This window comes from Myotis brandtii, unplaced genomic scaffold (genome assembly GCF_000412655.1).
Source record: "Myotis brandtii unplaced genomic scaffold, ASM41265v1 scaffold582, whole genome shotgun sequence".
NCBI classification, from domain to species: domain Eukaryota; kingdom Metazoa; phylum Chordata; class Mammalia; order Chiroptera; family Vespertilionidae; genus Myotis; species Myotis brandtii.
The window spans coordinates 1,399,950-1,417,807 of NW_005370187.1; the positions used below are offsets into that span (position 1 = coordinate 1,399,950).

At 36.6% G+C, this 17,858-nt stretch overlaps 1 protein-coding gene across 1 annotated transcript in view; it reads left to right on the plus strand.

Annotated features, from left to right (window-relative positions):
• SPAG17 (sperm associated antigen 17) overlaps nucleotides 1-17,858 on the plus strand; it is a 133,081-nt gene that overhangs the window by 64,592 nt on the left and 50,631 nt on the right. Inside the window, exons 16-21 of the mRNA XM_014550113.1 lie at nucleotides 3,617-3,672; nucleotides 4,241-4,354; nucleotides 10,074-10,228; nucleotides 11,661-11,839; nucleotides 13,495-13,592; nucleotides 17,048-17,290. Of these exons, the coding sequence (XP_014405599.1) occupies nucleotides 3,617-3,672; nucleotides 4,241-4,354; nucleotides 10,074-10,228; nucleotides 11,661-11,839; nucleotides 13,495-13,592; nucleotides 17,048-17,290 (845 nt within the window). The remainder of the gene's footprint in view (nucleotides 1-3,616; nucleotides 3,673-4,240; nucleotides 4,355-10,073; nucleotides 10,229-11,660; nucleotides 11,840-13,494; nucleotides 13,593-17,047; nucleotides 17,291-17,858) is intronic.

The following is a 17,858-nucleotide window of genomic DNA, read 5'->3' on the forward strand; positions in this document are numbered from 1 at the left end:
TGTGCACGAAATTTATGTACTTGGGGGGAGGGGAGATTGCCAGAGGGCTCAGGCCAGGCTTAGAAACCCGACTGGTGCACAATCGGGACTGGGGAGGGACGCAGGAGGTTGGCCAGCCGGGGAGGGACCGTGGGAGGGCTCCAGGAGGTGTCTGGCTTGTCTCACTCAGTCCCAAATGGCTGGACCCCAGCAGCAAGCTAACCTAATGGTCCGAGTGTCTGCCCCCTGGTGGTCAGTGCACATCATAGCGAGCGGTTGAGCAGCCTTAGCATATCATTAGCATATTATGCTTTGATTGGTTGAATGGATGACTGGATTACCAGACACTTAGCATAGTAGGCTTTTATTATATAGATATAGATTAGATATAGATATAGATATAGATATTAAAACCATATACTAAAACATGAAAAAAGTCTCAACAAATTTTCACAGGATCAAAACTACAGAGTATATTCTCATTGAAGAAAAAATCACAATAGAAACTAGGAAATATTTTGAACTGAATGATAATTAAAATTCTGAATATCAAAATCTATATAACACAGATACAGCAGGAGATAGGCAGAGCTTTAAATGAGCATATTTTAAACATACATTTAAATGAATACATTTTTTAAAAGATAGCTAAAATTACTTAGCTAAACATTAAACATCAACTTCAAATAGTTAAAGATTAACTAAATTCAAATAAACTAAAAGGAAGAAAATAGAGTACATCAATAAGTTAACCAGGGGTGGTATAGCATTAAGGCCTCCTATGGAAATATACACATATGACAAATAAGTCACTTTGAATTAATATGGAGCCAGAATAAGCCAAGAGAGATATTAACCTTAAGGGTTTTTTTCCTTTGTTTTTTGTTTTGTTTTGCTTTTGCTCTTTTTCCTTTAGAGCAACTGGTATATGGTTTTCCTTAGGCAACTTTTGCCACCTGGTGGTCAAACCACATAAACTGGTCTTCTGGATTCTGGTGAAAAGTAGATAGCTATAGCAACTTCCTAAATGATCAAGGCTGAACATCATCAGTGTGTCCTGAAGACTGACCAATCTTGAGAGCTGGAGCTGAGACTCTGAAGGGATTCTACATGGCACATGTGGGCCCACATCAAGGAACAGTTACAGTTGAACCGGGGAGGGCAATTGAAGCTTAGTGCCTCACTGTGGCTATTGTGGATGAGAGGGTTTTTTTTGTGGTGATCTTTCATTTTCCCCTTAACTATGTCTCACACTTCTAAAGCAGCCACTTTAAATCTTTTTAAGCAAAGCAGAAATTGTTAATGTATTTCTTGCACAACCATCTTAGCATCAAATACATATAAAAGTCTTTTCCTGGACATGAAGGGCTGAATATTTGTGCTTTTCTTAACCAAACACTGGATTTCCATCTGAGACTGTTTTTGAACTTGACAGGGCCTATTGGATATTTATGAAAAACTGAGAGTTGATAACCATGAGGCTATAGGTTTAGATGTGCCCTTTATGCTTGTTGGGTGTTTTTTTAATAAAGTAACTGCTTTGCAGAGGGATCTTGTTATCTCTAAAGTAAAACAGATTAGGAAAGCTGTTTTTCAAAGGGATGAGAACGCATCTATTTCCAGATGTGTCAAAAACTACTGAATCACACTGTCAAAGGGTTATGTGGTTGGAGGCTGAAATCAGAAAGAAAGAAAAAAAATGATATTTGCTCTTCTATTAAAGAGTTCAGATTAGTTTGTGAATGTTCGTTCCTTTGACAAAATAACTGATGCACAATTTTTCAGAACATATTTTCTAAACTGGAGACTCTCTGCTGGATCCTTAAACACAGAAGGGAGTATCAAATCTCCCGGAAATCTGGCATACCACAGAATAGAATAATTTTTATTCCACAGATTTCATATCAATTGCTCAAGGACACATGGGACATCATGGTCTATTTAGAGTTATAGTTGGCCTGAGTTTTCTCTTGAGTGGATGTATTTAAATAAATACTGAACTGAACTGACTTTATAGTTTTACTCTAAATCAAAATGGAACATTCATGCTGTCACCTTCAGCAGCCCAAGGCAGAATGGAACCAGTAATGAAAATGTAAGTAGCTATGCTCCTAGAAGAAAGAAAAACATTGTCCCCTCCTTGTTAGACATAATTAACTACTCCCTCTGGAAGCCTAGAGATGGTTCTCTTTGACACAAATCTTATGCTTACCCCCAAACAAGCTTTTGTTGCAGGGTTTCTGCCACATTTCTGCTCTTTCTACATAGATTTCCAGTTTCAATATATGATGTAGACCCCCCCTCAATTATTTTAAATAGTATTAGGCACTGATAAATTCCATGATTAAAAATGAAGCAGGGTATGAGGTAGAAGGCTTTTGAAGAGGTAACATTGTGCAATATGAATGAAGTAAGAATTTGCAATCCATGAATATTTCAAAGCAAAGCATGCCAGACAGAGAAAAGCAAGTGCAAAAACTTAATGACACAGCAATCAGGCTGGTGAGTCTAAAGTGGAATGAACAAGGGAGAGTGGAGGGAGATGCATTTGGAGAGAGAGGTTGGATCCCTTTCATATATTACTTTATATGTATTAGTTTTCTATTATTCTGAGGGTGATAAAACGTCAGGTTGGCTCAGTGATTCAGTAGCACCACAAATACCTTACAAAATTCATTTCTTTGGTCAAATTTGGAATGTGCTATATACTTTATCAATTTCTCTATTAGAGTTTCATAATCACAAAAGTGTATTACAAATTTTGAGATGTTCACAGTAAAGATGCTTGTTTATCCATGTTAAACTAATTTATCATGGACCTCTTTTTTATATGTAACATTTGTTAACTTTAGGAACTACAAAAGCATGGTGATGCAGAGACCAATAGCAGGACTCTGTTCTTTCTCTTCCCATTCATGTGGCTGTTTGTTCCATGGCCAAGTATCATATCTCAATCCCAGTTGTTTTATAAGGATTCTCTTGGGTCACAAGGAGAGCTAGTGTGCATGACTCATATTGGTCCCTGGTTCCATGGAGTCCAGCTACCCATTTATTGAACTAACGTTTGTTAAACTCATCTATATATCTATAGATGCTCATTAAATGGTTTTCACATTAATAAATGATTAATGAGTGGAAGAAGAGGTATATTTTCTCATTCGATGTTTATTTATCTGGTAGTTCTCCTTTGCATACATCCCCTGCCCCGACCTAGTCTGTGGCTCATGAGATAGACCAACAGACATTTGAAAAGACTTTGTGATCATTGCCAGCATGACAAGACAATCAGTGTGTACTAAGCAGTTGATACCATTTAATCAGTAAATATCTGCAACTTGTAAAGGTGAAGGTACATAGTCGTGAGTGGTACAGTCTGAAGTCAGCATATCTGATGTGATTTAGGAATGCCTATATAGGAAGCTGGGCTCTTTTCAAAGGGTTTAGTATCACTTTTCTAGATAGACACTGATTTAGAGTTATTGACACAAACACCTTTTTGGAGGCATGAAACATGCCTTTCAGGAATTACCTTTTCAGCACAGAAACATAGATCATATGGGCAACAAAAAGGCACAACACTGACAAAGGCAAGAACAAAGCCCAAACACAACTGGATGTTGGTGTCTTTGATTTACAGAGCAGACCAACGAGATCAAAGATGAGGCAGTCACAAAGGCGGGTTCTCTTGAAAAGGTAAGGAATTACTTTCTTAAAAGTGTAGAGACAAGATCATCAGAGAAAACCGTGACCCAGAATAAGAAACAGTAAAAAAAAAAAAAAAATGCTTGGCAAGAGAATGCAGATGCCAGAGAAGGAGAGAGATTATTCAGAAATCCCCAGACCAGCTCCAACTGGAGAGAAAGGAGTTAATTTCACTAGCCCGATTAAGCAAAACTTCCAAGCTCCATGCTCCTCTCTAGACAATGTGGCTTGGCAACCTCACAAACACCTGCTGACCATACAGCCGTGTAGAACTAATACTGTCTTGAAGAGAGTTCAGAAAACCTGCCTATAATTGCTAACAGGACTCTGAAGAGTATAACCTAACAATAAAAATATTTAGATTATGTTGCCCATAAAAAAATGTCAAAGGCATACTCTTTCTGGCAGCAGGTCTCCTAAAATGTTGCCATATGGATTTATACATATGCAGATTTCCCCAATTAGATGGAGTGCATGCTGGCTAGTTGATGAAGTCCACGAGGGCTCCATTTGTACTTACACAGATTAAAGCTGAAATTGTATTCCTGTGATTTTTTAGCAACCCAAGAAGATGACTGTGGAAGCAGAGTTAGAGGACATTCAGAAAACACAGCAACGCAGTCTAATGGACTGGAGTTATACTGAGCATTTTAAACCTAAAGTTCTGCTGCAGGTATTAATGGATTGTGTGTGGGAGAGGTCTGATGTGTCATGGTGTGATTTAGAGCAGTTCACTCCCAAGTCACTCTCAAATCTAGTTTGTATCAATATTCCCCTTTACTTCAGCTATAAATGAGTTCTTCTCAGATCGAGCTACACATATGCAGTGAATCTCCAAAAGAGTTTAAAATGTACTTTCCAAAGGGATCTTTTCATCAAATCTTTTAAGAAAAAGAGAAATGTACGTGACTGCTGCACATATTTTCTTGACAAAAAAAGTAAGGCGTTTTGGGGAAGCAGCCTCATTTTCTCCCCCATATTGCCTGTCAGTTCTGTTCAGTTTTCACTACATTTCAAAGGATTTCTGATGCAATTAACAGGCCAAAGGAACCTGCAACAACTGACATTTTTTGAGCACTTACCATCTGCTAGACAATGGTTAGTATGCATTTTAGCTTATTTAACCCTCTCACTAAATCTATGAAGTAGACACTAGGTAAGTGGTAGGAAACACAGGCACCTTGACCAGTAGTAACTCGTCCAAAGTCACATGCTGATAAGTGAGAGAAGCAGAATATGAACCCAAGAAATCTGGCCCTTGAACTTGTGCTCTTAACCACTATATTAACAAGTAATCCTAAAACTAGTTTCTTTTGTTGCTTTTACATTTTATGTAAAAAACTGGACTCTTTTTTATTGTTTTTTTAATTTCAATTTTACTCTTCTCCAAGTTTTACATCCACATATTCTTAAAGCCAGAAAGTTCTATAAAGAGTCCTACAAAAAATAGCAGCTCCCTCCCACCCCCATGCCTACATTCCCAGATGTAAAAACCTTCAAGCCATTTCCATTTTTCTTTTGTTACTTAACTGTTATCTTTAAATAACAAGTATATTTTGTTTAGGTTTAGTTTTAGGCATTACCATCAATTGACTCTATTGAGAAAACAGCTCTGCCTACCCCAACCCAAAACACACACACACACACACCCCTCTGCACGTACAGTACACTCTAACACTTCTCCTTGTCATTCTCTGACACTGTTTACTCTCATAATTTTTGGTTGGGTCTGTATTCAATATTTACTTTATTTCAATTGTATAATTATTATTCACAGCTGAACTGTGTAGTATTGTATTCTTACTAGTACATTTCCTTTTCTGATATAATTTCTATTTTTCCTGGAGTTCATTTTTTCATGTTTGTTTACTATGCATTTATCACTACTCATCCCCGAGCTCTCTATCAAAGAGTAAATCTCCTTTTAATACATTCAAACCTAACAAGTATTCTATCAATTTTATTGTCTAAGTAATATCTCTCCCATATGCTCTGAACTCCTGCTTGCCCTCTAGGCCTGCTGCACAGCTGTGGTCCTGGGAGCTCCCTTTACTTTATCATCCTGGCCACATCCTTTGCCTCTCTTTCCAGTTAGATATTCTGTTTCCTGAATTCCAACTCATCTTCTCTCTTGGCTTACTCTCCTTTTGTAGGGGGCCACCTCTTCCAATTGCTTCTTGAATTAAGATATATAGCAGGTAAATTATTGAGGCAGTGGATATTTGAAAACATCTTAATTCTACCCTTACCTTTGACTGACAGTTTAGATTTATGTAAAATGCTAAGTTAAAAAGCATTTTCCCTCAAAACTTTGAAGGCATTCCTCAATGTTCTTCTAGTTTCCTGGATTCTCTTTGAGAAAAATCAATGAAATTCTGATTCCTTATCAGTTGTTTGAGTCTGTTTCTTCCTTCTCTGTGGAGGTTTTTAAGATGGTCTCTTTGTTCCAATGGTTTAAACTTCCTGTTGATGTTACTTGGTATGGTTCTTTCTGAGTTTTGTACCCGTGAGCCCAGGACAACCTTGAAACTCCTGTCTTTATATTCCGGAGCCTGTTCTATAATCATTTCTTCGACAGTCCTTCCCCCTCATTTTTCCTGTTCTTTCTTCCTGTGACTACTGTGATTCTGGTGTTGGACTTCCTGACTGTACTTCCAATTTCATTATCTTTTCCCTCCTAGTTTCCAACACTTGATCTTTTAGTTCTGGGAATATGGCTCAGCTTTCATGCAATTCTTCTACTGGGTCTTCTAGTTCTGGTATTATCATTTTAATTTTCTAAAGTTCTATTTATAATTTTATATTACCTTTTTATAGCATCCTGTTCATGTCCCCTAAAACCATATCTTCTCTTATCTCTATGAGGATATTAAAGTCCTTTGAAGTCTTAGTGTTTTCCCCCTGCAGTGTCTCTTTTTTCTCAAGTTCTTTTTTGGGGGATTTATTTTTTGCCTCCATTTTTTCATATTAGAGAGCAATATCTAATGATATCTTACCTCTTTGTTCATATTAATAACCAGACACTAAAATATGACAGGAAGTGCTGCATAAGGTCCGGGGGTTAGGAGTTGAGGAGTTGTCAATAACTGGACTTCATCATTGGTGATTTGGCTGAGGGATTTCCTTGAGAAACCCATCAGTGTTGGTATGTTAGATCTGTTCTCTTGGGCCATTTAGATTCTCCAGGAAAAAAAAAATCTAATTTCCTGTCTGAAAGACATAACTTGCCTGTCAGGGTTTTGGGAGCTGAGTGATGGGGAGAAGTCAGTTAGTCTTCTAACCATTCAGTCTGTAGACCTGCATTATCCAATGTGGTCACCACTAGTCACTTGTAGCTTCTGATACTTGAAATGTAGAGCATTCAAATCAAGATGTGCTATAAGAATGCTATATATGATATATGTCTACTAGTATACTCAACTATATAGATGCTATGCACACTAGATTTCAAAGACAGTATAAAAATAATATATCAAATGAACAATTTTTGTATTGATTATTGATTTATTAATATTTTAAAATATATCTACTGTAAAATTTAAAATTACATGTGGCTCACATTTGTGGCTTATCTTGTGTCTCTATTGAACAATGCTGCATTAGACTTTTATACAATTCCTTTTTTCTGTAGTACATCTCTCCCTCAGCAGTGCCTAGGGCAGTGATGGCGAACCTATGACACGCGTGTCAGAGGTGACACGGGAACTCAATTTTTTGGTTGATTTTTCTTTGTTAAATGGCATTTAAATATATAAAATAAATATCAAAAATATAAATCTTTGTGTTACTATGGTTGCAAATATCAAAAAATTTCTATATGTGACATGGCACCAGAGTTAAGTTAGGGTTTTTCAAAATGCTGACACGCCGAGCTCAAAAGGTTTGCCATCACTGGCCTAGGGTCTCTCTTCTTAGAATCCACTGCCACCTTCTGGAGCTAATAATTCTCTCTCCTTCTGCTGAGGAGGAAGATGGCAGCCACCTGGCTGCTCAAACCTGTCGAGGGCTTCCAGGGGCCCTAAAACCTTTTTAAAAAGACTTTGAATTGATCTTCCTAATTTCAATGCCATTTGCAGAGGCACATGGTACTGCCATTTTCTGAGCCTTTCTGCATTTCTACACACAAATAAGGCTGCTCTGATCTCTCCTACAGTTAATCTGAGGATTTGGCTCTCTATGTTCTGCTAAGTCAGTTACCACTTATCCTTCTGCTTTCCAGCTTCAGAAATGTTGTTGCTTTGTCTCCTCTCCCATGGCCTTCAACTTTGTGATATTAAAAACCAATAATTCAGCCTAACTGGTTTGGCTCAGTGGATGGAGCGTCGGCCTGTGGACTCAAGGGTCCCAGGTTCAATTCTGGTCAAGGGCAGTGGACTCAAGGGTCCCAGGTTCAATTCCGGTCAAGGGCATGTACCTCGGTTGCGGGCACCTACCCAGTGGGGAGTGTGCAGGAGGCAGCTGATCGATGTTTCTCTCTCATCGATGTTTCTGACTCTCTCTCTCCCTCTCTCCCTTCCTCTCTGTAAAAAAAATCAATAAAATATATTTAAAAAAACAATAATTCTACTGTTTCCTTTTTCTAGTGAGATGTTAGGATGTACATGTGTTTAATCTTCTATCTGAAACTGTAAGTTCATTTCAGACCTTATTTTATTTCAGTTGGGCTCTGTCCTCACTCCTCCATGAAGGTCACCAAAAATTGTCCTGTCAAATATAGCATACACTTTATCTTTTTTAACCTTTTAATATCATCACAAAGCAGGTCACTTCTGTGAAACAGTCTTGGTTTTCAATGCACCATACTGTATGGCTGCATTTGGAATTTTGTTGAATATTCTTCCACCTAACATCTAAATATTGAGGTGCTTTAAGTCTCAGCTTTGAACTATCTTCTTTCTTCTCTAAACCTTCCTTTAATGATTTCATTTATTATCTATGTCCTAATGCTAATGACTCTTAAAATTTTATCTTCCAAATTATTTCTCTCTTAGCAGACTGGTGGTTGCCAGAGTGGAGGGGATGAAAGAGGTGAAGGGATTAAGAAGTACAAATTGGAAGTCACAAAATAGTCACAGGATGTATAGTACAGCTTAGGGAAGATAGTCAATAATATTGTGATAACTATGTTATGGTGCCGGATAGCTACTGGAAATGTCAGGGGGAATACTCTGTAAAGTAAATGATTGTGTAACCACTATGATGTACACCTGAAACTAATACAAAATAAAAATGAAAGTAAACTTTAACTAAAAATAAAAATTAAAAGATACAAATAAATAATTAATCTCTCTCTTGAACTCCACACTACCTCCAAATTTCACTTGAATTTCTGATAGGCATCTCAGATTTACTGTCCACATGAAGCTCATAATTTCCTCACCCAAGCATGTTTATCTCCTCATCCATCTCAGAAATGTCACCATCAAACCAAAAGACTAAGGAGCCATCCTTTATTTCAGTCTTTCCTTTATCCTACGTGTCTGATCCATCATCAGGTTTTGAGGGGTAAACCTCAAACTTTCTCTCCACCATCTCCACTGCTGCTACTTTAGTCCAACTACTATCTTCTTATTCTACCACAGTGTCCTCCTACCATCAGCCTGCTCCCACTCTCACTTACTCCAATCCATGCTCTACCTATCAGATGTCCCATCAACTTCACCTTCTTAGAACACCTCTCCAAACTTCAGAATGAGCTATAAAAATCTTAATCAGATTTTAGAGAATAGTCTTGTGTATCTTGCTCATTTTTGTTTTCCTAGAACCTACACAGTGCCTGGCACATAGAAAGTGTTTATTTTTATGAAAGAATTAACTAATCAGTCAATATTAATCAGAAAAATCCAAGATATGAAAAAAGAGAAGAAAGATATAGTATGAAAACTTAAACATTGATTGAGAGCAACTGTAACTCAGAAACTTAGCACTGTAGATCCCAGGAGCCAAAGTGAAAATGGAAACACAGATTTCAGTACTCTTTAATAGAAGGAAGGATACATGTTCATCTGAAATAGACATACTATTTGTTTATTTTTAAAAAAATGAGGATTTTTAAAAAAAATCATACCTATTTATCTTGGGGTTTTAATGATGATAAAATGAGATGATTTATATGAAGGCATGGAAAATGTTAAATTAGTAACTGCAGCCTTAATGGAAAACACCTGAGCAAATGCCTCTACATTTGGAGCCTAGTATTTGTTTTTGTATAAGAACTTCTGAAATGCTCCAAAAAATATCTACCCTGTATGTTCTCACCTTGACTAACTAACAGTGTGGAGATAAAGGGAGAAAGAGTAGGGGGCAGAGAAATGCTCTAGCAGGAGACCCTTCTCTTGGAAAAAACACAAACAAAAAATGACACACAACAATGCAATTATTTTTATTTTCAGGTTCTTCAAGAAGCCAATCTGCAGTACAAGTGTGTAGATTCTTATTACCATACCCAGGACAACTCTTTACTTTTAGTCTTTCATAACCCGATGAATATGCAACATCTGCATTGTGAACATTGGAATATTGCTCTTCACTCCAATGTTGGATTCAGGTAACCAACTTAGCTAGTTTACTTAGTTATCTTAGTTTAGTTAGCTTGCTAATTCACATTCAGATTTTATTTCCCTAGTCTAAGCTAGGTGGTTCAACCCAATGAATAGATTTGTGTAGTACTGTAGATAAAATTCAGCTCATCGAGTTGAATATCTGAAGTGTTCCAGGCACTGTGAAAAGTGGTGAAACTATACCTCTAAAGAATATATCATTCCTGGCCCCCTTGAGTCTAGTAGAAATGCTATTATCTTACATTTGATTTATTTAGACTCCAATAAAACTGTCTCTGAAAGATTCCATGTAGGAACTGCAAAATAGGATGTTCTGCATACTGGTTTGGGATGACTCCATTTGATTTGGGGAAAACTAGCAGGTAGGTCAACTGAGTGACATATCAGCCCAGTGGTCAGGCTCCCAGCAAACTGAGTCCTCTAGGAATCAGTGATTTTTTTCTTCCAAGCTCCTTAGTGATTCCTTTACTACCTTAAAACTTTGTTCTCTCTTTTCATTAATAACAAGAGCATTTCATTATCTTTTAATGCTGGTTAATATATACCTAGTATTTATTATTTGTATAGTAAATGTCTTAGTCAGAAGGGATACAGAAAAGTTATAGAGAATGGACTTAGAGAATAGCTGGGGATACAAGTTGTGTGCTGGCACACATATGCATAGCTCAGTAGTATACCTTCTGTGGCCATAACATTATTTTTCAATTAAGGCACATAATAGGTGTACCAATCTAATCTTGAACTATTAATCTGTATTTTTGTCATTTATTGCTTCAGTTAATCCAGCGAGTCAGTTAGCTGACAGTCAACTAAAAGAGTTTCCATAGTACTATAAAATTTCCCTAAAAGAGATTGTACCATAAAACTTACAAACTCAACAGTGTTGAGAGAGACTTTTCCTCCAAACTGTCAACTCTTGGTATTATCAAACTTTTTAAAAATATAAATATATATTTTTATTTATTTTAGAGAGGAAGGGAGAGGGAGAGAGAGATAAAATCATCAATGATGAGAGAGAATCATTGATTGGCTGCCTCCTGCACACCCCACACTTGGTATTGAGCCCCCAAACCAGGCATATGCCCTGACCATGAATTGAACTGTGACCTCCTGGTTCATAGGTTGACGCTCAACCACTGAGCCACCATGGTTGGGCAATATTATCAAACTTTTTAATCCTTGACTTGGGTAGAAAGATCTAATTTTTAAAATTTACATGTCTTTAATTGTGAATGAAGTTGGGCAGTTTTCATATTCTCACTGGGTATTTATATTTGACTACTTTGTACAAAATATGTCCAGGATGTTTCTGAGTCTGTTATATTTATTAAATGGGCAATTTAGGATCAATTCATTTGCCTAGTCAGTACCTTAAGTATTTTGTGACATTCACTAATAATAACTCTTTGCTTTTTTAAGGAATTTTTTGGAACTTGTTACAAATTCCATTCAAGATTGGATCATAAAAGAAGAAGCTCTCTATCAAGAAACTAAAATGGCTGAGGAAATTGCTAAAACCAAAGCTGAGATGGAAATGAAATCTATTACTGCCAAAATTGTTTCTCCTAGCAAAATTAATTCTGTTAAAAAATCTGCTAGTAAGTAAGCTTTTGAATTTATACAAGTCCAAAGACATTCTATTTCTTTATTTAACCAAGACTAAATATTTTAGGATTTAAACAAGTTGCCTGCAATGTTGCTGTGATTCTTGACTTTCTCTAAAAAAACAGAATAGCTGCATTCCAACTATGGTGAGATCATACCCAAGTGGAATATCGACCCCCCTTCCTGTCAGGTCAGGTTCGATCTGTTGTACAGGTCAATGTACAGGAAAATGCCAAATATCTTGATCTTGTTAAGGTTGATAGGTTCAGCTATCTAAAATTGGTTGACTAAAAATTCAGAGTCGATGTCTCCAAAAGAAAAATTACAGATTCCAAAAGTGAAGTTAAAACAAGACCTTCCTTAGAAGAGCAAACAGAAGAGTCCCAACACTAACCTAAGGTAGAATCTAAAATAAAAGGGAAGCCAGCCTGTGTTGCTCAGTGGTTGAGCATCTACCTATGAACCAGGAGGTCACAGTTCAATTCCTGGTCGGGGCACATGCCTCAGGCTTGATCCCTACCCAATGGGGGGGGGGGGGAGGGTGTGCAGGAGGCAGCCAAGTAATGATTCTCTCTCATCACTGATGTTTTTATTTCTCTCTCCCTCTCCCTTCCTCTCTAAAATCAATAAAAATATTTAAATTAAATTAAAGTGAAAAGGAATTATTGAGTCCTGCTATATAGCAGGGACTTGACAGGATATTGGATCACTCTTTGTTTTTGTTAATTTCCATAGCTTTGATGCTGTCAAGAGAAAGGAGAAGAGGATGACTAAGAAGAATGATAGTTGATTTTAGAAGTCAAATAATGAAGGAATTCATCTGGAAAATAAAGATTATTCACTGAGTTCTAAGTGAATTATGATGGAGAATAGACTCCATCTTAATAATACTCATTATTTCTAACAGCCAACATTGAGAGTAGTTTCTTATAAAGAAGCAAAGCTATATAATTTCCAAAGCTTTTGTATTCCTCATTAATGACCAGAGGAATTTGTGCTTGGTTAGATTCTAAAATAAAACTTAGCAAACCAAGTCGATGATGAATCATTCAACATCTACCAAAGTGGTTATACAATATAATCCATTCATCAGCTGAGCCTTCCTCCTGATGGGGGCTCAGCAGGAGAGCAGTAAGTGGAATAATGGAAAAAGATAGGTAGGGCCACCTTCTCTAGGTGCCTAAGAAAATCCAGAAAATGGCCAGTTTGGGATTGGAATACATCTGGTAGGTATTGCATTCAGTTTGAGTCCTCTCAAGTCAGGAAAGATGTAAACCTTCCAAACAGAATGACTACAATGGCCAGAGGAGGGCTTCAATACGGAAGGAAAAGTTAGATTTGTCTTGCGTGTTCTTAAAGTGTTAAATTAGGATTAATTGGTTAAAGCCCTAGCGAGAGAGAGTCCAGTTCAATAAAAGCTTTAAATTCTCAACACGCTGCCTCCACTGATAGTGAGTTCCTCCTACCACAAGGAGCTCAGTTCCCCTTCAGAAGCCCACTCAGGAGATGGCGAGAAATAATTACGAGATGATTGAATGGGGAGTTGAGCTTGATAGCCTTTGATATCCCCTACAACCCAGACATTCCGTCCTTCTATGAAACTTTATTTTAGGGAGTTACTAAGAAGTTTAATTTTCTCTGGTTACAGGTAACAAAATAATGAGCAAAACAGAGATACCAGATCAAGAAAAAGAAAAAGAAAAAGAGAAGGAAAAATTGACTTTTGTTTTAGAAGGCTCTCTGAAGGTAATACAAGGAAAGAAAACAGTGACAATGAGTAATCACATATTCAGAAATTTTGGGGGATAGTTTGTGTGGTATAAGAGGAAATGATCTTTTTGCTAAATGTTCAGAAATAATTTAAAACTGTAATGAAAGGACAGTCTTTCCACCAAGCTGACTCCTCTACCAGATGATAAGCCTGTAAGGGAAGCTGGGTCATTCATTTTTATGTAACCAAAATCCAGGGCAGTGCCTTGTTCAAACTTGTCATACTCTTTGTTTCTGTGGCAGGTGTTTGTTTTGTTTGTATATTTTTAATTGGAACTTTTAGTTATAAAAGTAATGTATGCTTTTTATAATAAGTCAAAATTACCCCTGCTCTTCTATACCCCTGAAATAAGAAATATTAACAATTTCACATTTTCTATGCTTACACAGCATGCATGCACAGATACAAAGAGGGTTTTCATTTGTTTGGTTTAGATTTGGTATGGTTTTTTGACTCTGCTATATGCTTTTTTCCCCCCTTATCAACATATCATGAATACTACTTTCAGACAATATGTAGAGATCTAACTTATTTTCATAGAATATGTTAGCCTATAATTTAGATATACTTAATGTATTAAATAATTACCTTATTAATAAGTATCATTTATATTTCTATATAGAACTATTTAACTTTTATGTAGTCAAATCAGTCATTTTTGACCAAATTTTAAGAGACACAGTGCTAAATTTTGACAAATATAGGAAGTAAAGTGAATTCTCATGCATTGCTGGGTAAAGTATAAATTGGCACTTCCACTTTGGAAAACTGGACAAATATCCTAAAGCTAAGCACATAATTTCTCTTTAAGTTAGTATTCCACCCGTAAGTATATGCCCAGTAGAAATGCATGTGTGTAGGTGCCTCAAGACACATGGGCAAAGTTGTTCTTGCAGCATCATTTTTAACTCTCCCAAATCAGAAACAATTCAAGCATTCATCAGCCTAGTGTGATTTAGTCATGTGGTGAAATACTACACAGCTCTGGAAATGAATGACCTATAGCTGCATTCATACATATAGAAATATATGGATGAATCTCACAAACATCATGTTCAGCAAAAGAAGAGTCAAAAGAATATATACATTATGTATGCTTTTATTTACGTAAAGTTTAAAAGCAGGCAGAGCTAAACTAAAGTATTATGAAGTAGGAGAATGGCTGCCTTTGGGGCAATGGAAGTGGGCAGGAAGAAGAATGAGCAGGGCTTTTGGGAAGCTGGAGATGGTATTGCTTGACCTGGTGGTACTAACAGTAATGTTTACTTGGTGGTGATTCATTCAGCTACTCACTTGGGATTTGTGCTCTTTTTGTATGGATGTTAAGCTTATCCAAAACAGTTTTTAAAAATCTGTCACTTTTTTAATGGTCTCAGGACTTTTATGTTTTTTATCCCATTGGGTTGATTCCACCTGAGATTACACATTAATTTTCTTGCACTATATCAGAATATTTTCACAGACATACTTTTCATATTCAGATAGCTAATCAATGTGAAATTCACTTTGTATAGTATAATATAAAGGCCTTACTTTTCTTTGCCTGGATGGACTGTCATTTTACTAGTACTTGATTTTGCCTCTTGACCCAAAAAGCCTAAAATATTTACCATCTGGCCCTTGATAGGAAAAGGTTAGAAGTAAACACTCCATTTCTATTCTACTTCTGGTTGCTCTAGGAATTCAACTTGTATATATAATTTAATGAAATCTAAACTTAATAAAGTATCTTTACTTTCTTCCAGCACAATACAAGGAACCAGTAAAATTATTTAAAATTAAGTTTTATCTTGATTTTTCTTGTTCCAAAAAATTACACATTATTATTGTCGATGTTATTTAGAGTAGGCCCATGCTTATTGTTTCTTATAGTTTCGCTTTTGGGATATTTTTAACTTTATTTTACTTTTTCCATCACTATTTATCCCCTCTATACCCTCTTCCACCTCCACTCACCACCCTCCCCCACCCAAACACCACACTGTTGACCCAGTCTATGAGTTCTTTCTCTATTTTTTCTTTTCTTGCTCAATGTCTTCTTCCACTCCCCAACATTCCCCCGCCAGAGCTTTCTCCCTGCTCTCTATCTATAAGTCTGTCTCTATTTTGCTTGTTAGTTCAATTTATTCATTAAATTCCACATATGAGTGAAATCATATGGTATTTGTCTTTCTCTGACTGGCATATTTCATTTAGCACAATAATCTCCAGATCCATCAATGCTGTTGCAAAGAGTAAATTTTTTCCCCTTTTTATAGCTAAGTAGTATACCATTGTATAAATGTACCATAGCTGTTTTATCTGCTCATCTACTGATGGGCACTTGTGCTGGTCTCAAGTCTTGACTATTGTAAATAATATTGAAATTAACATAGGGGTGCATATATTCTTTTGAATTAGAGTTTCAGGTTTCTTTGGATAAATTCTCAGAAGTGGAATTGCTGGGTCATAAGTTAGTTCCATTTTTAATTTTTGGAGATAACACCATACTGCTTTCCACAGTGGATTCACCAATCTGCATTCCCACCAATAGTACGCAAGGGTTCCTTTTCTCCACATCGTAGCCAACACTTGTTTGTTGATTTATTGATGATAACCATTCTGACAGCTATGAAGCAATATCTTACTGTGGGTTTTATTGCATTTCTCTGATGATTAGTGATGTTGAGCATCTTTTCATATATCTATTGGCCATCTGTAAATCATCTTTGGAGACATATCTATTCAGGTCCTTTGCTCATTTTTTAATTGGATTGTTTGTTTTTGGTGTTGAGTTTATAAGTTCTTTATAAAGCAGATGTATCAGCGAATATGTTTAGTGGGTTGTCTTTTCATTTTGTTGCTGATTTCCTGTGCTGTGCAAAAACTTTTTAGTTTGATGTAGTCCCATTTTTTTTTTGTCCCCTTGCCCAAGGAGATAAAGCAGAAAAAAATAGTGCTATTAAAAATGTTTGCGATTACACTGCCTATGTTTTTTTCTAGGATTTTTATGGTTTTGAGTCTAACATTTTAGTCTTTAATAAATTTTGAGTTTATTCTTGTGTGTGGGGTAAGAAGGTGGTATAGTTTCATTTTTTTGCACGTATCTGTTCAGTTTTTCTAACATATTTATTGAATAGACTATCTTTAGGCCTTTGCATGTTCTTGCCTCCTTTGTCAAATATTAACATAAAGGCATGGGTTTATGTCTGAGCCCTCTATTCTGTTTCATTAATCTAGATGTCTGTTTTTGTGCAAGTACCATGCTGTTTTGCTTGCTATGGCCTTGTAGCAGAGATTTATATCAGATGGCATGGTTCCTCCAACTTTGTTCTTCTTTCTCAAGATCACTTAGACCCCACTTAGAAAAGTCATGTTAAATGTTCTCCAAAATGGGCCCAAATGGGATATTTTTTTTTAAACCCTGTTACAATTTTTAATGTGTTTATAGGCATGGAAAGAAGAACAAGATCGATTAGCAGAAGAGGAGCGCATAAAAGAAGAAAAAAAAGCAGAAAAGAAGAGTAAGGAAGTTGGTAAAAGGAGAGGCAAAGAAAAGTTAGAGAAAGAAGAGAGTAGGACTGTGAAGAAAAAATCTATTTTCAAGGAAAAAGCTAAAGAAGAGCAAATAAAGCTATCAGACATACCAGAGATGACGATTCTCCAGGAGCCACAACCTGAGATAGTTTACCCGGTAAAATTAATTTTTGAATAAGCTTTATTGGGTCATTAATAATTGTTTGTTGGGGGGGAAGAACACAGCTTCTGTGGAAACAATAGGTTCCTAGTCTTTTCTGCCACAACAAAGGCCTTAGGGTTTCTTCTAGTAGCTGATCTCAGACCTGTAGTCCATCCTCTGATTCCTAGGGCCTTCTTTGTAGCCAGTCTCCAAGATAGGACACCCTCAGGCAAGTTTTCATGAGTGCCATGAAACTGGGTTACTAAGGACAATAAAGATGGAAATTTGACACAAAAGCATTTTTAGATTTATGTCAATAAGCAACTGTGACAGGTCAAAGGTTGGCTTTATCTGTCTCAGATCACTAGACTTGAGGACATTCAGTTGCCTCGCTGTAGGCACCATGTTTTTTGCTTGTAGGCTTTTATAAAACCTTCCCTTTGCCAATCTGTCCCTCAAGTAGTTTTATGAGTAAAACTTCAGGGGGGCGGGGGGGAGGAAAGAAATGAAGCAGCCCTTGTCCTTTTTAGCTACCACTCTGAGATCATTGTTCTCAAGCTTTAACCTATAGCAGAATCACTTG